The 23,113-nt window shown below is 39.3% G+C and overlaps 1 protein-coding gene across 1 annotated transcript in view; it reads left to right on the top strand.

The window, feature by feature from the left end:
• The window catches only part of LOC121521302 (MAM domain-containing glycosylphosphatidylinositol anchor protein 2-like), a 326,586-nt gene extending 305,232 nt beyond the window's left edge, over positions 1-21,354 (top strand). Inside the window, exons 15-18 of the mRNA XM_041805191.1 lie at positions 4,360-4,521; positions 17,630-17,760; positions 18,325-18,421; positions 21,266-21,354. Of these exons, the coding sequence (XP_041661125.1) occupies positions 4,360-4,521; positions 17,630-17,760; positions 18,325-18,421; positions 21,266-21,354 (479 nt within the window). The remainder of the gene's footprint in view (positions 1-4,359; positions 4,522-17,629; positions 17,761-18,324; positions 18,422-21,265) is intronic.
• Positions 21,355-23,113: the final 1,759 nt, after the last annotated feature.

Genomic DNA, 23,113 nt, shown 5'->3' with positions numbered 1-23,113 from the left:
TATATGACAGGACTGATGCTACAACTCTGTGCACCTGCTCTACCAACTAAGCTAAACCAACACCCTGTCAGCTTTATTCTAAAATGAATGATGCCCCATCAAAAAATAATTGCTTTTAAGTGTAACTCTTCCAGTACTGTCATTGTAAACCTCTGATAGTGTGTTCCCTCCTATAATGTAGAGCCTTACATGCATAGCAACATGGGCTCTGTTAAGAGTTAGTTAATCCATTTCTGTATTGATTTTTCAGTTGCATTATAGATCCATGAGGCAGATCCATACTCAGTATGACATGTTGATTAGTACATATAGTGTTTCCATATATATGTCAAATAAAACTAAAAGGATTTGGAAACTAAGTGACAGGTGGTACATGGGTAAATGTGTGAACATAAAGACCCTAAACATGCTGAACTAGCTGTTAAAGATGTATTGATGTATAGCTATTTAAATGCTTACACAGTTTATAGTTACTTCTATCACTGTGCAATATACATTCTCTGCTGTCATGATATTTTATTCATATATATATATATATATATATATATATATACACATATATTATGTCTTATGTCTTGAATGAAGGTTGTTTGTAGACTTAAAAAATAAGCTGGTCACTTTTGTAAGTTTGACATTTCAATTTTATGACAAATTTCCAACCATGAATGAAGTAGTTTTAACTTAAACCAAGAAATATGTTTTATGTGATGAAGCTGAAAAAACCTGAGATGAATTTTAAGTCAATATTCACCTTGCAAAGCAGATAGATTTGCCAGACTCCATGTCTGTCATCAGGCAAATCCATCTTGAAAGGCTCCAGTCCACAACACTGGTGCCAAATCGAGCACTGTTCAGAAAAATCAGTGCCCATTTAGGAGACCTGCCTCTGTGCGGATGTACCCCGGATCTACCCCGGATGTAGCTTTAGCATAGCGTCCATTTGACTGTAAATGAACCATTTTTCTGTATGAAATAAAGAACAAAACGACACGAAAAGCTTTTCATGATGTCAAAGAGGTTTCCTGCTTACCTGCTTCAGCATGAGTTTGTGATTGTTAAAGGGGGTTGGGGGGGTGTTAGCTGTTGTGTGAGTGGTTGTGTGCATTGGTTGCTAGTGGAGTGATTAGCTCAGACTTAGCCACAGCAGCAGTTTTGTCAGAACTGGACAACATTTCTTTATTAAACAAGAGAAAGGAGCCTTACTGAAAGTTTTCCATGATGGAAAATATGTTTTCACTTTTCTCCCGGGTTTGAAGAGGGTTTGCGATTGTTATAAGTGGGGTCTTTCGGTGTATCCAATGTCTGCTGCTGCGGTAGCTGTTAGCTCGGATGTAGCTGAGAGAAGATGTTTTGTGCACGTGTCCTGACTGGCATTGGCATCAATTTATTCACCAAAGAGCTCCACCATTCACAACTATTGCAACGGTAGCCTGTTAGCTCAGGAGAAGCACATGAGCACAAACTTATTTTGTCTTGTCACTCTGGTTGGTACGTGACGGACCGAAAGTTCCTCCAATCACCTCCCAAGAATTTTTTGTGATGTCCTGCCTTTCCCAAACACTTTCTATGGGAGCTTTCCGAGATGAATGTGAAATATATTCATGCAATGCAGATATGAAACAGTCTTATCTGGCTTGTCAGGTTAGGAGCAGATGGGTAACTTACCGTTACCATTACTCATACCATTGTGAAGAAGTACAGTATACAGTTAAAAATTGAGTCCTTTGCTCTCCAAGTTTGATGTCTGTAATAACAGCAACTTACGGCGAGTGTGCTCGTTTTGCACGGCACCCCTGTCAGATCGTCTGGGGCCATTGCAGATGCTTCATGTTGCAGCAGTTCGTCTCAGCACTGCAGCGATTCATCTTATAACAGCTTAAACAACTGAAGGTGTGTTTAACTCATGACTTTCTTGTTCTGAGTCCACAATGAGTCAAAGGACAAGGTGTTGCCTTTAAATGAGGACAGAGAAACAGGTAAAAGTTCACAAGCGTCACTGCTGACCACAAAACGATGTCACAGAAACACGCTCACACCTACTGACCAAAACCCAGTTTCATTTGTTTCATGTATTTCATTTGAATTCTCTCTAAACTATAAAAATCCTGGATTTTTAGACTTATGACAGTCAAAAATAGTTTTTTTGAGTGTTGCTGTGGGTGCTTATATGTTGTGTACCTGAGGTGAAGCATTTCAAATTTTTAATGGCACAGTTTAGTTTAGTTTATTCAGTCATCACACAACTTCAAAAAATTTACACAGTACAGACATTTCAAACAAAATCATAATCATGTGTTGAGTAGTGACTGAAAACGTATAGGCAAAAGCAAACTGCTTATAAAGGCCTATCCTACATTTTCAACTATTTAAGCTACCAACTTCCAGAGATGGAAAGAAACAACAGATAATCAGTCACACTTGTAGGCTTCAAAAAAGCTTTACAAACCATTTTCTTAAAAAACCAAGAGCGAATTACATGTTTTTAATTTTTTATTGGCATCATTCCAGTATTTAACTCCAACAATAGAAACAGATCTCCTTTTCATACCTTTTTAGCTTTTTGTACAGTTAATTCATAAACATCAGAGATTATATGGACTCTCCTGAATTGTAAAGAGCCTCTGTACTGAGCCAGGGGGCATTTTTGATTTTGCTCTGAACATTATTTGCATTATTTTGTAATAAAACAAATCATTAAATTTCATAACATGAGAATTCGGAAAAATTGGATCCATGATATCCATGCACAGTGATAATAAATACTTTCTATTCTTCTATTCTACTTTAGAGAGAATCAATATGAAGTTACCATTGTTTATATAGCTGTAAAATTAAAAGCAAGCACCATGAAAATCAGGATCAACTGCAGCATTTACTTACCACTGAGTAAGTTAACCAAGTTGAATTTGCCATATGGAGACATATCTAAACAGCTAGATAATCATATTTAAAAATTCTGCACCAATAGAAAAGAAACACACAGTTGGTGTAAGTATAAGCAATTATTTCTGCCAGATGTCAGAGTGACTCTAAATACACTGCACCTGCTCACTGAATCGGAAACAAGCAGGCTGAATGTGCATGTTTAAATTGACACCAATATTTTATTTCTTATGTCCTGCATGCATGAATAGATGAATACCCACAGTGAATGGGCAAGCTGCATAGTAATCATGTTATTGCTTAATTAAGAGGAAAAATATACAGATTGGAGCATTGCAATATGAGTGTGTTTTACCTTTTGTACACAATCCAAACATATCAGTAAAAGCTGCGCTTGTTTGTCATGTGGACAAAAGTTCTAAGGGTTCAAGTGTTTTGTAATGAATAATAGATCTTTTCAGCAGTACTCATTGTGTCACAGTTTTCTCAATGATGCTGCACAAAGTAACAAAGAGCAGCCTTGGTCATTTATTTCCAGTGTAAACCTGCATTTATGCCTCTGTTTCTGTTTCCATGGGTACCCTTACCAGAGAAATCTGCATAGTATTTAGTATTCACCATGTAAGTAGCATGTGCAGGTGTTCCATATTCAGGAATTTAATAAATAAAGCATTACCAAAATTGGATTTGTTGGAATCCATCAGAGGACGATATCTGTGGTGGACTATAAGTGCCTATTAGGGCGCTGTGGCACCAGCAGCAGCTGAAGCAGTAAATAATGCATTGGCTTTAATCACCTAATGGTTTCAAAATGTCCAGCATTTCATTACCAGTCCCATCCCTCTTTGCATATAATTATCTGCTATGAGATGCAACTGGGGGGTATATTCTGTTTGATTTTGGCTGCAGGGATGTGGAGCCGCTCACTTGTTAGCCGCCCTGCCTCTGAGCAGAGATTGGCCTCAGATTATGTGGCTCGGACAGAGGGTCATTTGACTCACTGTCGATACCTCTATGTCCATGACTGTGGCAGTGTGTTTGGAACGCCAGTGTTATCAGGTAGTATTTGCCTCTAGTTAGATCTATTAGTAGAAGGAGAGCTGTCCTTCATAGAGTGCCCTGCTCTGCAGCTGTGATATGGAAGGTTTCATTTCCTTCATGCTATCAGAGACTGTCTGAAAAGCAGCTTGACCAAGGACACACTTTTTCCTCTTAGTGTTTACAGGAACAAATCCGTTTGTTGGTGTCTCAGTGGGCTTTCTGAAAGAAGCTGTGGGATTCTGAGAACTGCCTTAAAAAAATCAGATATCTCAAAGGCACATTTACTGTTTGTTTTCATTGAGGGTCAAAGACTCTGCTTGTGCCCTGAGGATATTATTTATGTACTGTATATATATGGCAATGCATACAAATGTACCAGTAAAGACTCCCTCTATGTATGCACACTTTGAAATATGTGTTTTTATGTGTTTCAAGGCTTCTACATGTACATTGAGACTTCAAGACCACGGAAGGAGGGAGACCAAGCTCGACTTGTGAGTCCGTTTTTCAATGTAGCGCCCAAAAACCCCTATGGGATCACCAACCCACCCGCCTACTGTTTCGGCTTCTTCTACCACATGTATGGAAAACACATAGGTAAGATTTGCCCCTCATTTAAAAGAAACATCTAGCATGCGCTCTGAGTTCTTTGGTTGAAAAGACCATCTTAATTTCTGTTCTTTCCTCAGTAGTTCACGGAAATAGATGAATTCACTGAGATTTTGTTTTCAGTGCATTTGGTTGCCTAAGCAGCTTGAAGCCACTTCAAGCAAAACTCAAATCACTTTGGCGATCCGCAGCTAAACCAAGGGATAAATTCTTATCAGTGCAGAACTAAAAAGCAGTCGATGAGGGAACTCTACAACAGACTTTTTTGTTACCAAAAAAAGTCAGCCTTCAAACATCTGCAGGACATCAGAGTGCCTTTGAAACAGAAATTGAGAGATGAGATTCTTGAAATTGATGTCTGCCGCCTTCGTGTGAGACAGGAAGTGCAGCAGTCATGCTGAGAAAAAAAGGAAGAGCTGCTGCACTTTTCCCTCTGAGCTACACGATTTCAGTCACTTCCTGTGAGTTTGTTCCCATGGTGTGTGAAGCTTTGTGCTTTTTATGCTAATTTTTTTGAAGTGCTGCTGTCAGATGTCACTACTAAAAGATATCTGCTTTTTGCAACAAATCTCTTCAAAGATGTCAACAAAAATTCTTGGCATTGGTTTTTAAAGTCCTCTCTAAATCGAGATAACAACCTTGTCTGGCCCATTTGTAGATGGAAGAACAACTGAAGGAAAACACAGTGACTTAAATCTGATTTTTCTTTTTCATTTTCACCAGGGACCCAATCAGGCGACCACAAGCGTTCCCGCTCAGAGTGCACGCAGTTTGTGAGCTTGTGCATTTGGGAGCAGAGAGCGAGATTGGATCTGTGGCACAAAAACAGCAGGCTTATTTATTGCCGAAGGCCCCTTGTGGTGACTTATGTGTCTCAGCGTCACCCCTTATCATTAGCTGCCACACAGGTTCATGAGGCAGGCGAGGGGCACCGCTGGCTGAGGTTACAGGGTCGACTCGGTATCATGGGGGTAAGATGATGTTGAGGCATGAAAGCAGTTCATTAGATGGCAACCTGATGTGCACCCCTGGCACTTAAGGACATTAAAAATAATCTCAGAACCCAAAATTTAAATGTGGCTAAATTGTTTTTAGCCATTTTCTCTAATTAGTCTTGCTCATTGCAAGACATTGCTATATTTTTCTTTTAATGGAGCACATACACCAGCAACCATTTTCCTTTGATATTAATCTCTGGTGGAAACTTGAAAATCTTTCATGATTTCTGTTACAGCTTACAAAATATGATACAGAAAACTAAACAATGGTGATGATTTCACTACTTCTAAATTGATCAGTACTGGGAATGACAATAGGTGCCCAGATGGGGACCAGCAATAATCTAAGTTAAAACTTCAACTTTGATAACTCACTAGCTAGCATTAAGGTGGAGAGAAAAGCATATGTATACACATGATGGCTTTCTCTCTGTATCTCTGGTGCATTGACTGTGAACTTCCTCAAAAATTAGCAAGGCATGGAAGCAAGACGCAGAATACAAATGAGAGGAAGGGGCACTGTAGAGGCAGAGGGGATATAATCTTGCAAAGCTGATGGATTAAAAAGATTTATGCCTGCATTCAAGCAGATCCATCTGCAAATCTCCAGTCTGAAACATTTGTCCCCGGTTTGAGAATAAATGGACCAATCAGCATCGTTTGAGCAGAGTGAACCATGTGGCTATGAGCATGGTTTAGTTTTACCGCAGGCTGGTAAACAACAGCTACTGGTGAAGCCACTAGCTTAGACATAGCAAGAGCAGCAGTTTATGTCAATGCTTCACAGCATTTCTTTATATAAAAAAAGGAGCAAGAAGGGTATTAAAAGCTTTCTTGTCAGAAAACGTGTTTTTGATTTGCTAATCTAATTTTCCTGCAAGCTGTTAAACAATGGCTGCCGCTGGTGAAACAATTATCTCTGATGTAGCTGAAGCCACTGTTTTATTACCTCCGCCAAGGAGGTTATGTGATCGGCAGGGATTGTTAGTTAGTTTGTTAGTTAGTTAGTTTGTTTGTTAGCAACATAACTCAAAAAGTTATGGACGGATTTTGATGAAATTTTCAGGAAATGTCAGAAATGGCATAAGGAAGAAATAATTTGATTTTGGGACTGATCCGGATAACCGTCTGGATCCAGAAAATTTTTAAAGGATTCTTTTCTATTAGGAGATAGGGCTAATGGCGGAGGTCTGCGCTCTCCGAGTGCTTATCTAGTTAAAACTGAAATGATTTCTTTATTGAAAGAAGAGCAAAGAACCACACAAAGCTTTTTTTGGTGGAAAGGACATTTGTGTTTTTCTCCATTCTGCATGAGTTATGTCTCCAACTGGTTCACAGTGATCAACGATAACTAATAAAATTGCATAATGTGGGGAGCATGTGGCCTAGTGGTTAAAGGCGCTACCCATGTATGCGGGCGGCCTGGGTTCAAATCTGGCCTGAGGCCCTTTACCGCATGTCTCTCCCCCACTCTTGATTCTGTTTCCGACTCTATCCACTGTCCTCCTCTATCTAATAAAGGCACAAAAATAAATCTTGGAAAAAAAAAAAAAAAAAGTTGCATAATGTAGCTTTCCTCGAATCAGTGATGCATGCCTACTATGTTGTACATTTTGTCCTTCATCAGACAAATCCATATTGAAAGGTCAAATCCACATCATTTGTGCCATACCCAAGTATGATTCTGACCAATCATTATTGTTTGATGTGACCGGGGCAGTAGCTACAGTTGGGGTTTTGTTTTTCTCTGTGCTGCTAGCAGTGGCTGCCACCAGCGTCGCAGTTAGCACGGTTGTAGCTATGGAAAGCAGCAGTTTTATCAGAACTGGACCACAGGCAAAGAACAGCACTAAAAGTGTATCATGATGGAACATATTATTACAGGAGAAACTGGAGGTCATAAGCTTGGATTTAGCTGTAGAAAAAAGGCAGTTTAATCAGACCTCAACCACATTTCTTAATTAAAACAAGAGCAAAGAGCCATGCCGAAAGTTTCTCCTAGCACAGAAGACGTTTTTGCATGTCTCTGGATAGGCTTCAGCATGAATTTTAGCTGTCAATAAGCTGCGTTGTTCATAAACTACAGCAGCCCCAGCCTGTAGAGCTCAGGTTTCAACAGCAGCTTTGGCCCATATTGAATGTGACCGAGAGAAAATTCATCCAATCCCCTTCTCAGAGGGGACTTCTATGGTGTCATGTGTGCATTGCATGTAAGATGATGGGACAATATGAGTGATGGGACACACTATCATGACATCACATATTGTCCAGAAACAAAATGTGCCATTAAATGATAAGAGAAAAAACCCACCTAATAAATGTATTTATTTGTGTTTACAAATAATTCCCCTAAAAGATAATCATTCAAGTTTTCTTATAACTTAATATACTCCTATAACATCATGCTTGCTTTGATTTGATTTCCTTTTTAACATTATTGGCTACTGTTTAACTAAAGTCAGAATTTGTTTATTAAGTCTTTTACATCAAACAAGTTTGATGTTAACTCTGCATCCCACAGGAATGTCTGGCTTATGTGGTCTCACGAAAAGTGCATAATTTGCTGTTGAGAAGTCCAAACAGAGTCCTCATGCACTTAATGATTTCACATTGGGACAGCACTAAGCACTCTCACCCTCAGTGGGAACCCCACCTTAAAAGTCTATGAGTCTGTGAGTGTCGAGATTAGGATTCAGCCAGTGAGTCAACACAGCAGCAGAGACAACAATGGGAGGATGCGATGAAGACAAGCTAATAAAGTCTGTATTGTCTACATTTTATGAGTTTCCCTTCGGGGATGAATGAAGTATGACTTTACTTTACTTTACTTTATCAGCAAGACTGTCATCACCACTGCTGGTGACAAAGATGCATGTCGAAGCCAGCTGGTGACAGATTTGTTCCATTTAAGAAGAAAACAGTTTAAACCTGCAAAACTGAATGGGAAACAAATATAAACTAGCAACATTCAGCAGAGTGCAGCTGTTGGTACATTTGTAATTGTTTTCTTGTTAAATACATTACTGATGAGTGTACTGAGACACTGTGATGTAAAATTAATCATGAGACGTCAGTCTGTTTTTAATGGCTGGAAACTAAAACATCTATTAACACATTTGGCTGGACTTTGCCAGTTAACCCAAACACCAATCTGATGTTACTACTGATTATTACCTCCGCCAAGGAGGTTATGTGATCGGGTGTGTTTGTTCGTTTGTTCATTTGTTTGTTAGTTTGTTAGCAACATAACTCAAAAAGTTGCGGACGGATTTTCGTGAAATTTTCAGGAAATGTCACAAATGGCCTAAGGAAGAACTCATTAGATTTTGGGACTGATCCGTCTGGATCCAGGAATTTTTTATAGGATTCTGTACTATTGGGAGATATGGCTGATGGCAGAGGTCTGCACTATTACCACTTTACACCAGGAGATGGCGGACATGAGTAATTTCAATCCCAGCAGCAGTTTTTGGGTGTGTTTCTATTCAAATTTTGGAGTTTATATAATTTGAGAGACACACGCCTGGTCGATGAGACGAGTCAGAACGTAATAGAGAGACAGCGAATTGTAGCAAGAATACTCACAATGCTGGGAGGAATAGAGGAATATTCAACCTGTGCCATGACTTTCAGTCGTCCAGTGAGACCATGGGTGCATCTGTTGGCACCCGTAGCGAAGCTAATGTTTTGCCTCACCATGTTTCCACCCTACCAGGGAGGGAGTAATCAGGGAATGCCGTGGTGGGGGGCACATGGGGACGGAATTTTTTGAAGGGTTCTTCACTATTGGGAGATAGGGCTAATGGCGGAAGTCTGCGCTCTCCGAGTGCTTTTCTAGTTTTAGAAATGCACCGACTGTAAAATTCAGGGTTGATGCTGTTACCGCTTTTGCAAATGGCCAATACCGATGCAGATAACTTCTTCACCAGTAACCTACCCCTCATATACTGTAGTTAAGTTAATATACATGGGGTTCCACTGGAAGTCAAATCATTAGCATTCATTAAAGTTTATATGTACATTATGTACATGTACATCTGTGTTGCTGTATTAACTGCAGTGTTAGCTAAATGTTTTTTTTTTAATAAGCTATGAATTGAATGACTGTTAAGCAGCATGACTTAGCTGTGAGCTATAACATTTTTTTATTTAACCTTGAAATTTGGCCCCATAAAGATCATTCCACTGTTTTTCACTGTTACTTGTTGTTCTAGCAGCATCTCACAGTAATCTGTTCTTATTTACAACTTCTATTGCTCTGTCATTATTTTCATTGGCCCAAAATAATTAGGATCTCCTCTTTGCTCTTAAGATTTTAATGGATATACACTAACATCACTTGAACACCTCCCAAACAGATGCAGCTGCCACACTGGCATCTACAGCTGTGTCCATACACATGGCGTCCTGTTTCAGGCCATCTGCTCTTAGGCACCAGTGCATGATAGGCCTTTTATTGTGTCTCTAAGTTGCTCTTTTGAGTGGTTATTTCTGGTGCAGACCCACACCAACATGTTGCCTTTTAGTTCCTATTATTTACCAGAGGAGCCTGTCTCAGCAGACATCGCTGCTTTGTGCTGTAGACCTTGACCTTTGACATTTGTGTCTTGAAAAGCCCACTGACTTCCCTCCACTGGCAATGACACAAAACTCTGGCTTTTTCAGAGTCTGTCAGATCACACTTGAAGCCTGTTTCACATCGTTTGTTCACATGCTAAGTGAGTGTGGACGGAGATGTAAGAGCAGCAACCTTGAAGCACAGTTTGTGTGGCATTTGAGGTTGACACACACAGTGATGTGTACACACTGCTGTCTGCTGGTGTTTTTTTTTCTATCTCACCGCTGTCAAAATATCCAAATCACCCTATCACACCCAGGATTTATTTTTCCAATTTTAAATCTCTCTTTAAATCACAGAATTGTAATTACAAATGAGCATGAGACACAGGTAAAGCTTCCATGAGGAGTTTTTAGTGATAAAGAATCGGACTAGAATTATTATATTGATCTCTCTGCATGACCAACAAAGACTGTTAGCAACAAGATTGAACATTTCTTTGCCATAATTGTCATTGCTTGTCATGAGTGCTGCAGGGTAGGTGTCAGATGAGGTATGCTGCAGAAACAGCCTTTGTCAGCATTTGCCATGGCACAGATTCACAGTGAGTGTTACGGCTGCATGTTAAACTTAAACAGGATCAAAGATTTGATTGCAGCATCAACATGAACATGAACAGGATGGAATCTGTGTGGTCCACAGGGTTGGTAAACTCGATACAAACAAAAAGTTCCTCATGGGAGCTTTAACATAATGGAAAAATCACCATTTAGTTTTATTGATCATATTGCATAACCAGCCAGTGGGAGCAGCATTGGTGGCCAGAGGAGTCTACTCAGATTTATCCAAATTTTGACCCAGCTGTGCCATCATTGTCCATCTTCAAATGGCTGACCCAAATGTGACAAATATGACCTCTATGATACAGCTCAACAGCATGGTTTCAGAAGTAAAATCCCCTTTATTTTCTCCTGAGCGGCTTGATAGAAGTACATTCTTCCATCAAAATATACTTCAGTAAAAGTAAGATTACTAATTGTATAAATCACTCAACAAAAAGCTGCTGTTGCAAGCTGACTATATGTTTAATTATTCTAGCTCTGTGAATTGAATGCCTTTTATATTTTTCAAACCATGTTGAGTGCCTGGATTCAGATTATTTTTGCAAACATTTTTGGTTTAAATTTTTTGACCCCTTTAATCCCATCAAGTCGTGTTCGTGAAATGAACTCATGAAGAGCAAAAACATCTTTTCCATCTAGAAAAATGGTCACCATGGTTCTTTGCTCTTCTTGCAATAAAGACCAGCCTATACTGATAAAAACTGATATTATACAGTGTCTAAATCTGACGTAATCCATACACCCCATCACTGTTTACAGGCTTTTGGCTCAGATAAACCACACTCATAGCTACAGTACCTTTTTCTCCACAAATGACGATGGTTGGTCTGCGTTTTCAGACCTGGCACAACTACTTCAGATTGGATATGTGCGACATGACTTGAACTTTTTAATGAAAAACTTTTTTGGCACATAAGATGACATTACAAAAAGCAGCCATTCAGTAGCAGTGCTACTGAATGGCTGTTGTGTATCTGACCTCATTAAACTTGTGCTGTGTTAAATAAACTATGAATTCACCATAGGCTGGCAGCTGCACTCTTCTTTCTTTTGATGAGACGTTTACAGGGAACATTTGGCTGCATTTACCTCAGTATTCTAGTGAGACGTGGATGGTATCAGAGCCATCTCCTCCCTCCACCTGCTTTGCTCTGAGCTTCTGCTGGACCTGCTGCTCCAACTCCACCATGCTCAACTTCCTCTTTTCTTCTCCGTCTCTCTTTGAGTGCGCCGCCTTGATAATTTTCTCTAGGCTATATTTTTTTCAAACTTTCTCTTTTTGTCATAGAACTTTTTTTAATTCCCTTTGAAGATTGTTAAAAGGCTATTTGCTTTAATGATAAAAAAAAAAGGTTTTTATTGAGTAAAAGGCAGCTTTGCTTAGCTGGAAGTAAACTGCTGAATAAATAAATGTTTTGGAATTTTCTAATGTAGTTAGATTCAGTTTTATGCTGCATCACATTTGCTTTTCAACAAATTTGACCATTGGCCTCTCCCCAGAGAGCTCTTCTGGTTATTCAGTGAATCCACAAATACAACTATGAATAATTTCAGCAGATTATTATCTGCCACCAGAATTCTGTCTAGAAAAAGTGTGATCTTACAAGCAAATATCTCACAAAGTATGCAAATAAAAATCAAACTTTCCCCATGCCCGGTCCTTCAGTATATAGTGCTCTGTTTGTATTTTTAAAGTGGCTGCATTGACCCTTTTAAGCTTAACACTGAGTTGACAGCAGGGCGCCATATGTTCTGAAATGAAGCCAGGCTACGTCTCAGCTGTCCTCGTGGAGGGGCCTAATCAAAGCGTACAGGTGGGGGGGCCGGACCAAACATCTGGAGAGGTGGAGGCACAGGGAGGTGGAGAGAATGTAAGGATAGAGGTGTTGGAGGGCAGCTCAGCGGGGAGATGAGAGCTCCTCCGGCTCCCCGCCGAGGTTGAGTAGGCCGTGACATTTCCAATTTGCTCAAATTGATCGCCGGCCAGAGCCTCTCTTCCTCTGCCCTCCCCGTCTGTGGTAGAGCCCGTGCCCAGACTGTGGCGTGTTATGATGAATGGGCTAAATGTCAAGGACTTGAAACCCAGCTCAGATCCTCCATAGCTACGCTCCATTTAGTATTCTGCCTCTTTGGCCAAGAGGGAAATTGACCCCTGAGTACGGGAATGTTTGTGAAAAATTCCACACTTGTAATCAGGTATGTTGTATCCTTTTATTGCAGAGAACTTTCTGTTTTTAAGTCGTTTGCCTTATTTAGAGCCGTGAGTCACCCAGCCATCAGACGTGGCACAGTTCTGTGTTGATCTGCTGCTGGTTTGATGCTCTTTGGGACCGTGCTGTTTAGGTGAGTCACAGTCAAGTTGTGGCACAGCAGTGCTGAAGGCCGGAATCAGTCGATAAGGAGTTTTCGCCCACACACTGATGAGAACAGTGGCACAGACTCAAAGAAACTCCTCCGTACTTCGCTCGGGGGGGGATACCTGAGACAAGGTCACACTTAATTGCTGAAGCACACATCAAAGTTTGCCTTTGGAGTCCGTGTCGCATTTGTTTATGGGATTAAGTCTCCGGCAAAGCACACCAAGCGAGTCTGTTTAAAGCCTGACCTTCTGAGAAGCAATGGAGTCATCCTTTCATTAGCGAGGAGGGTGGTACTGCACCTCAATCCCCTCTCTCTCTCTCTCTCTCTCTCTCTCTCTCTCTCTCTCTCACACACTCTCTCACTCTCTCGCAGCCTCCCTACATAATTGAAAATTTCCAGGAGCTGTTTCCTGCTCTTCACCACACTCACATCCTTCTTTTCTTAGATCTTTTCAAATTTCACAAGTGTCTGCCACAGGTATTTGAAATAAAAAGAGGAACTCCAAAAGAATATGCAGCTTCTGCTTTGCGCAGGATGTGATGACTCCGACATAACCACCTACATCGAGACAAGTTCAAAGAAAATGTAAGGCAGCCAGCTCAGCAAGAATCCTCCTACATCCGTAGCACTTCAACGGGAGATGGAACCACGGGTCATGTTGTGTACAGGAGCTCATCGCTCACTGGAGATTGTGCTGTCGTTGGGAGAAAGTATACACAGCAGCGATGAGAGAATATGAGCGTTGACATTCAGTATATCTTCCCCTCATTTCATGTTTCCTTTTTTTTATGAAGGTTGTACAGTAATGAGGCACCTCGCTGAGGCAGAGATGCATCAAAAGCTGCACATGTGGCTGCTGCTGTTTTTGTGCGCGCTGGTTGTGTTGATGTGAAGGTGCTGCTCTCCATTCTTGTGAAATCCACTTGACTTCAGAGCAGTGGTCCTGCTGGGCTTAGCTATGGTGTCAATGCTAACCTGATTTGGGTCTTTGGATGCTGCTCCTGCACTCTTTCTCCTCCTCTTCTCGCTCTCAAAAAACACAATTGGTGTTTGGAGAGGAGGGTAAAGTAGTTGCACTGGGTGTCATCATCTGACAGTTTTATATCAAAGCCCAGGGCCAGACAAGAGGGTCCTCTGAGGGGAGCCTTCAATCCAAACATGCTATATCGTCTATTCTGTCTCAATAAGAGCCACTATTTCAGAGTTATTGGGAGGATTATATATGAATTCACAGGGAATGAATCTGTCATTTTGCATTTTCAAATGTAGAGTTGGTTTCAAGTGACATCCAGCAGCTTTTTTCCTATCCAGATGAGATGAAAGAGGAAGTCTGACAGAGCAGAAATGATAAATTTGGAGAAACTTTTCTCCGCAGGGAGAGTATTTACGCTCAACAGAAATTCACATCACATATCATCCATTAGTGATAATTATTTTGAATTAATATGAGCTACAGAATAATTTATCTTAGCTTGCAGATACCCAACATAATAAATGTATCAGTTCATACGACCTGAGTTTAACCTTTGCTTCTGCTCGGAGCAGCTAATGCAGAGGAATGCATAAATTTAAAATGCTGGAGACGGACATGAATATTAAGCTTGAAAGTCGAGATCCAATTTTACTTCTGTATTTGCATATTTAAACTTGAATCACATTACAGTTCTTCAGTCACAGTATGACACTTCACTTAAAAGGTACAGTATGTGGAATTTATATATATATATATATATATATATATATATGTGTGTGTGTGTGTGTGTATGTACAAATATTCCCTTTTAGTGCTCAAAGACAGAGAAGATCTCAGTTTTTAGAGTTGCAAAAGTCCAAATACCTCTGTATTGAAAATGCTAAAAGTCAAAGACTGCTGCAAAAGAAAGCATTAACTACTACTAGAAGCCGCTATTCTGATGCTGTTTTTCATTCATGTTTTGTTCTCTTGACTCCGTGATCGCAATTATTCTCTGCCATTGTCTCTACATGTGCATACGGTGTGGTCAGACATTTCCAAGCTGCACATGGGGGTAGTGTAGTGTAGTGTAGTGTAGTGCAGGGTGTACGCAGGTATACGGAGCATATCCACTTATTTTTCAGTCTTCATAGATTTCTCCAAGAGATTTTGATGTTTCTGAGTATTGTGTTCTTCAAGGATATTATTTTTCTGTTGTTATCTTTAGGGATACAAACACTCTGACACAGGTAACTCTGTACTCTTGGAAGACTTGGAAGATCAGGTTGTTTTCCAAATGTTTCCTACCGCAGTCGGTTTTCATCAGTTTATCTACTGATCAATAAAACCTTGATAAGAATCAGACAATGATAGAATGAGAAAGGAGCCCAGAGGAGAAGGTTTGGGGTGGGCATTCAAGCCAAAGTAAAGGGAAACCAAAACTGAAAGTCTTTTAGATAGATAAAAACTGGCATTTCAGAAACATAAGTCAGGGAATGGGTCCACTTATGTACAAAGACTGTTGTTCTCAGAGCAGGTTCAAATCCAGTCTTTGGCTCCTTTCCAGCATGTCAAGCCCACTGTTTCCAGTTTCCGACTTTATCTACTGTCTATTCTCTTCAATAAAGGCCCAAAATACACATTTTTGAATATTTCTATCTCTTTCTTGCTCTCAAAGATATGTCATTGTCCCTAAAGAGAAAATATGCCTTAAGCTACGGTACAAAAGAAACACACAGCTCAGTGCAACTTATGTAACATAAAAACAAACACAGCACATAAGACAGGCAAGCAAAACAATACAAGAAAATGAATGCTACACTTACCTGTGTGTGATTCTCTGAGAGGGTGATTAAAAGTGTAAAATATTAAGTGAAATCATTAAGATAAATGTCAGTATGTATCTGTTGTTAGAACTGCATGAGGAACAACTTAGTACAGACATAATTTACTACAAAAAGGTGTTGTTTTGATGACCAGCTTTAGTGTTACTTACAAGTGAAGATGATGATGGTTTAAACTTATCTAAATTCTTCCTGTTATCAAATGTGATATACTTCTGAGGGTAGTGCTGCATTTTTATGCATGCAATGATGTTCTCTCATTTATCACTGTGTAACTGTTTGGGGCCAGGCCAACGAAACAACAGATCAATCGGTCAGTCTTTATTTATATAGCACCAATTTATAGCAAGTGTTACACCCATCAGGTCATTTTATAACCAGGCACTTAAAATAATGGATTTGAAATCAAATAGATGGCTCCATTGACTTAATCCAAAAGAACTGTAATACATTAAATCTGGGCAGTTTCGTACACTTTTCTTGAATACAAATTATATTTAACACTTCATGGTTCTATGCCTCAGTTTAAGCCCAGTATATCCCAATTTAAGGCTTGTTGCAGCTGATTGTTTGTCCAAATAGTGTGGTGTCAATCCATTATTATATTAATTATTATATATTATATATCTAATAATTTCCTGATTGAGTTGGTCTCTCCCTGATCTGTTTTTTCTTCCTGATGTATGATTCAAGATCGGGTTAGTTCTGACAGAATACCCACAATCAGTCCAATGTCACTTCCCACTCTCTGTGTGAGCACACTGAAAACCCATACAGAGTGAATGGTGATAGATCAGAAAACAACATCATTAAACACAATTGCTTTGGTTTTGTGCTTCAAATGATTAAAAAATAAATAAATTATGAAAAGTTTTCTTGAAAGTAGAGCTTTGTGGCTTTGGGCTGGAACTGGAGAGGAGTGAATTGTCAGATGTGGAACTGGTGCTGTGTTCCTACTGACTTTAAGTCAGTGATCGCTCTGTGACAGCTGGAGGTGAAGTCTGCCTGCCTGATAGCAGATTCATCACATCTTCTCTAATATATCAATGAAGTTTTACATTTAGATGAACTCATGTAATGGTTCAAATCCATGAGGTATTGACAGTTTATGACATCTCTGGTCACCAGATGGAAGATTGTTTGTCTGGTTTGAAGGAGAGAATCTGAACTGAAACTCATCTACACCCACAACTTTCAACTATGGATCAATTGATCTATGAATCTTACATCCCTGGTTTTGGATTCATAGAAGAATTTAAAGATAATGTGGCTCTTGGGTTGAATAAGGTTGAGAACCACTGGTTTGAACAGTCTTGCTCAGCTGCGGCTGAAACAGAAGCCAGTCTGTGAGAATTTTCTTTTAATCTTTATTTTACTGTTTATTTGAGTATCTTATTACAATGTTTGCATTTGTTTGGTATTAAAATTATTCAGATTTTTTTTGCTTCTGTTTTATCTTTAAAGCCTAACCAGGGACTGGTTACATTTTAGCTACGGCAAGAAGCCTGTATTTCTGACATCTATGTTGTATTTTACATATGAAACAATGCTCATCACATGTGTCCCTGTTCGATAAAGAGAAATAAAATAACTATCATAAACTGCCTGAGCAGTAGATGAATCCCACTGAGGGTCCACTACCCCATGTTTGTGACCACTGACAGCGCAGTGTTGCAGGATATCTCTAAATCTATTGGATTCATGTCTCTATATTTGTGTGCACTGACCCGTATGCATGGCTGTCTCTCTCCCTCACGCAGGAACACTAAACGCCTTCCTAAAGCAGAAAGGCCAGACGGCCTCAGAGGGTCCCGTGTGGTCGCTAAGTGGTAACCAAGGTGACCGTTGGAAGCAGGCCAAAGTAAGCATCCATCCAACTGCATCGTTCCAGGTGAGACTTAAAAAAACCTAATCAATCCAATATACTGCGTTCTTCCCCCTATGTGTTCTTCTCTTACTGTGTGTGCATGCACAAGTCTTATTTTCCCCGGGGGCTGAATATTGATGTAGCACTTCAAAAGCCTTGATATTAAGCAGAGAAGTGGACGAGATCCATACTCATTGTTTGCAGTTGAGAAAGCAATATCACTCACGCTTTGCCATCAGGAAGTCTAATCTTTGAGAGGAGCAAACGTAGAAGTGCAATATTCTCCATCATTTTTATGGCTGCAGTTGTGGAAAGTAATTATAGTTCCAGCTGCACTTCTCTGTCTCTTTTTTGCTGCTCCTCTCAGTTTTAACAACTTCTTCTCCACATGCTTTCTTAGTTTTATATTTTCTGACATTAAAAACTGAAACAAACACTTACCACCTGCTGTTGTTTTTTATAAGAAGCCATTAAGCTAAAACACACAGTATACTTACAATAATTTCCTCCTACAGCACTGACATCCTTCTTGTTATGCTCTATCAGGGCTGAACATGTAACTAGAAAAACTACTTTCCCTCTCTGCAGGTGGTAATTGAAGGTATCAGGGGACCAGGCATCGAGGGAGACATTGCCATCGATGATGTCACGCTGGAGGAAGGGGAGTGTCGAGACCCACCGCCCAGTGAGTAGCCAGGATTCTGTGTGCCTCTTCTCTGAGCTTTGGGGGTTTGCACTCTAAAACACCGGGCAGGGCTGAGATTTATGAGAGAGGGATCTAATCTTAGTCTGTTGCCTGCATTCAACTACCATGTCGGGAGGGGGAAAACACAGTTGCCATAGCAACAGTGTTGTAATCACATGAATGATAGCCACACTGGCTGAGTGCAGCAGTGTAATTGCTCTGCAGGAACAAACAGAAGGTAAAAACAGAAAACAGGACAGAGAAAATGGGCTGAAATTGACAAGGTGACATTTGTCGGCAGACAAACAGAGCTGCTTTGTATTAATGTTTGCTATTTATGGTTGCAGGAACATTATTTATAGAGGCTTTTAAAATCGGACAACCCTTTAAACATAACATAATGAAATTTGGTAATGTATTTTCATTTTTCATTTTACTGTTGGAAATAAACATCATACAGAGAATTACTGGTCTTTGCCTTTGAAATAACATCAATTATACAAGATAATCATTCATTTGTTTTTATTATGAGTAAAACATACGATAATTACTGTGGAGTTACTGGAGTGGTCATCAGTGCTGAAAATAAACCGTTATCAGCAATTATACCATTCAGTTTCACTTATCTCAGTCTCAGTGTGATTTAAAAACAAATGAGTAACAGTCAGAGTTATAGGATTTGGGATGTATGCATTTCCTTCTTACAGATATTTAGATCAGAATATTGACACCACTTCAATTTCTGTGAGAAAAAAAATGAAACAAGAGAGTCAACTGTCAGCTTAGCTTAGCATGAAGACTAAAGCAGAGTAAAACAGTTGTAGACTTTGAGCTCACTGTTAATAACAATGAACATCTAACACATTTAAAGGTCGTTATTAACCCCTTTAGAAATCCACAACTGTAGACATTTTTAGATTAATTGTGATTTTAAAAAGTGATCATTTGACGGCCAGACTAAACATTTCATCTGACAGCTCTAAGATCTGTTATGCTTAAGTTCACATTTACCATTTCACTCCACATTCTCACACTAATGGCAAATGCTGCTTAGATTTTCAATCAGTAATAACTAATCCCATTTATACACATCCATGCACATTTATTATTAAGAAATCACCTGTTTTATATCCAATATATTGTGGGATGCAAAGTTCCTTCACCCTCAAATAATTTGCTTTTGCCATTTCCTCTGTTTTTAAATTCTGTTTCAATGCCAAATCAAGAATTTTACTACATGAGTATTTAGGTTGTTGGTTGGCTTGGTTCCCAGAATAAACCTGAACATATGAGGACATTACATTTTGGTTTTCCGATAATATTAATACATTCTGCTTTTTGATATTTTGAGAATTTTTGAGATATTTTTTTAGGAATGTCCATTGAACTTTCAGTAATTTGCTAGGAATGTTGGGAAATTTTAAGATAAGATCTTGACAAATATTCTCTGAAAATATCTAGGGAATTTGTTTGTTTGTTTGTTTGTTTGTTTTTTGCATTGTCATGGGAATTTGGGAAATTCATATGGATGTTTGGGGAAATCTGGAAATTTCGAGGCATTTTCAAAGAAATTTGGAAAATGTTTTGGGGCTGTCCTTTGAAATTTTTAAGAATTTTCAATAAAATTTCAAAGGACAATTCTTTGGGAGGTTGGGGGGATTTTCTCCTCAGTTTCAAGGTTTTTTTTTTTTTTTTTTTGTAATGTATTTGCAGATTTTTGGGGGAATTTGAAAAGAAATTTTTGGGGAAATGTACTTTAAAATTTTGGGAAAGTTCCTTGAAAATGTTAAAGATTTACTTGGAATTTTTCAGGGTACTTTTTGTTGAAATGTTCAGGTTTTATGGTAAAGTTTCACAGTGCAATATTTGAAAAAATTTGGTGAGACTTTAACAGAATACTTAAAATTTTTATTTAAGGATTTTCACAGAAATTTTAGGAAATTTCTTTGAAGTTTCAGGAATTGTGAGAAAATTCTGAACTCTAAGGTAAAATTATGTTTATGCTTGCCATAACAAGTCCTAGTGATCTATCATCAAAATAACAAGAAAATGACACCACCATTTCTTACACAAAGCCAAAGTGGCTCTAAAACTGGTCCAGTGCTATATTTTCTCCAAAAACTTGACCTTCAGGAGATGTGTAGACATTATTTTTGTTCGAATTAACTCCTATTCAAAGACAAGTCTACAGTTTTAAACTTATCAGGCCTTACTGATCCCAAATAAGTGGTAGAAACTAAAAACGCATTCCAAACAAAAGCTCAGGTCTCTGGAGGTTCAACATGTTGAATTAAAGATTGTCTGAAATGTCAGTGGAGGATTTGAATGGAAAATTTTAATCTACAGCGTGAGCCAGGACCTTTCTTGTTCAGTGGCACGATAAACTTTCCTCCTCATAATGCCTTCATGGCATTCCACTGACAGCAAGCATAACATGAGCTTGAAATCCCAGCTTAAATAAGCAATGTAAAAGAGGCTAACATGTAAAATGAGACTTAAGTGTTAAAGGGTTCATGACTTTGAGTCTTTATCATAAAAGGAATCCAACATATAGCCTCCTTTGAAATTTGAATTTATTATTTGTCAGTGTGTTTGTTTTGAAATTGGCTCGCTAGCTGTTTTCTGTGATATTTGTCTGTTTGCTAAGCTATGCTAATTAACTATTGTAGTGCCAACTTACTGAAAACAGTCTTCACACTGTTGGTGAGAAAGAAACTAAATTCCACAAAATCAACAACTATTTAGTCATACAAGCTCTGTAAACTTTCTTGTTTTCTCTTTTTATGTCTTCTGTGTTTCATTCTCTCAATCCATTAATTAATTCATTTTTTTCTTTCATTTTAGATCCGAGCTCCATGTCTCTCTCCACATCCTCCCATATATGGCTGCTATGCATCACCTTGGTGATGACCCTCCTAGAAGGTCAGAGGTGACCCTTCACTTCGTCATCTCGGAGGCGAATATTCAGACCCACCGTCTGTGAACTTTACCCTCGGCATCCAATCACCAAAGATTCATGCATCCTGAGAGCAACAGGGGACCCCTGACAGACCCCAGAGGGACTGATTTTAAAGAAAGAGAGAAAATAAGAGATTAAAAAAAAAGATGGACATAAAGTAATAAAGAAGATGCGCAAGTTTTAAAAAGAGACTTCTTTTACAGGAAACACTTGTTGGTGCAGGACTCGGGACGTCTGTACGAGCACAAAGACAGGTGGGGATGAAAACGCCTGGACTTTGGCGAAAGAGTTGGAGGGAGGACAGTTTGTAAAGCACAAGAACAATTTTATGAAGTTATGAAAAATAATATTTGGAAGGATTATACAGACACTGCTGACTTTTAGAAGAGGAAATAACATTTCCCTGCTTACGAACACACGACAGACCTTTCTCTGCGTATCTTTATCTTCATCTTCTCGCACCAGATGCCAATCACCCGCACTTGTTTTTCACTCCGGCCCAGCCTCACGTCACACCTTGGCATTTCTTTATCTGCTCGGTGCTGAACTGTGGAGGAACAAGGACTCTGGCAACATTTAGTTCTGTCTGCTTTCTCCCCCTGTAGCTGCCTATGTATCTTTTAACACTGTGCTCACGAGTCCAAGTGGCCAAACGACGCTAAGAAAAGGCAGGAGAATCAGCGGAGGAGTGGAAGGCTGGACTGGAGGGCAGAAAGGAGATCAAGGAAGAAAGGCAGAAGGTAGAGAAGGGTCTGCCTGTGGAAAAGAAGCCACTTTACTTTCTGCCATGAAACAAAGTGCCTTCAGATTACAAACCGAATCGTGAGCCTGGGTGTTAATCAACATCGGACACGTCTCTGTCCGTGTTTCCTCTGATGGGCTATTTTCTACACATTTCTTTTGCCCCACAAGTGCTGTTGGAGGGCATGCGTGTTCAGAGGAGTGTGCTACAGCTGGATTTAACTCCTGATGGGAAGGTTATGAGTGTGCGAGTGAGTGAGTTTATGTGTGTGCATGCGCCTAAGCCTCTGCCTATGCCTAAGCATAGTGTATTGTGAGGGTAGCGGACCGGGCAGATTTGGATCAACACAGTGAGAGTGAGGCTCTGGATCTTTTTATTTCCTCTTTTTTTTTCTTTGGGCAGAAGATGTTACAGAAGGATGAAGACACCTTATTGAATGACTCTCTTCCCATAATTCTCCTCCCAGGAGCTCGAGCATTTTTTAACAAAATAAAAACTGAATCAAACATTACGTTGTACAGGGAGGAGAGTGAGGACTGCAGGCTCTACATTTGGGTGATAACTCCTCGCCCGCCCTAATCCTCCACCATTTATATGGAACTATATGAGAATAAAAGATAATAATGACCATAATAATAGTCATGATATTTTATTACTCTAGCGAGAATGTTTCTCTGCTTTTACACAAACTGTGAAGATTGACTGTGGAAGATCTACCTGAGACCATAACCTTAACCAGCGGGGTTTTTAAAAAATGTATTGTAAAAAAGAGAAAATAAGAAAATTGAAAAATTCCGTTCATTGTTGGTTATGACAAAAATGTTTTGAGGACTTGTGTCTTGTTTCTTATTTTTTTCCGTTAAAGATGACTTAACTTCCTTTTCTCTTCTTGTTGTCTCCCTTTGCATTGCTTAAGTATCAACGCTGACGGAAGCATAAGAAGTCAAACGAATTTGGTATCTGTATAACTTGTAAATGTTAAAGAAGCTCT

Source organism: Cheilinus undulatus, linkage group 14 (assembly GCF_018320785.1).
Source record: "Cheilinus undulatus linkage group 14, ASM1832078v1, whole genome shotgun sequence".
In the NCBI taxonomy this organism is placed as follows: domain Eukaryota; kingdom Metazoa; phylum Chordata; class Actinopteri; order Labriformes; family Labridae; genus Cheilinus; species Cheilinus undulatus.
This window is presented reverse-complemented; position numbering and strand designations above follow the sequence as displayed.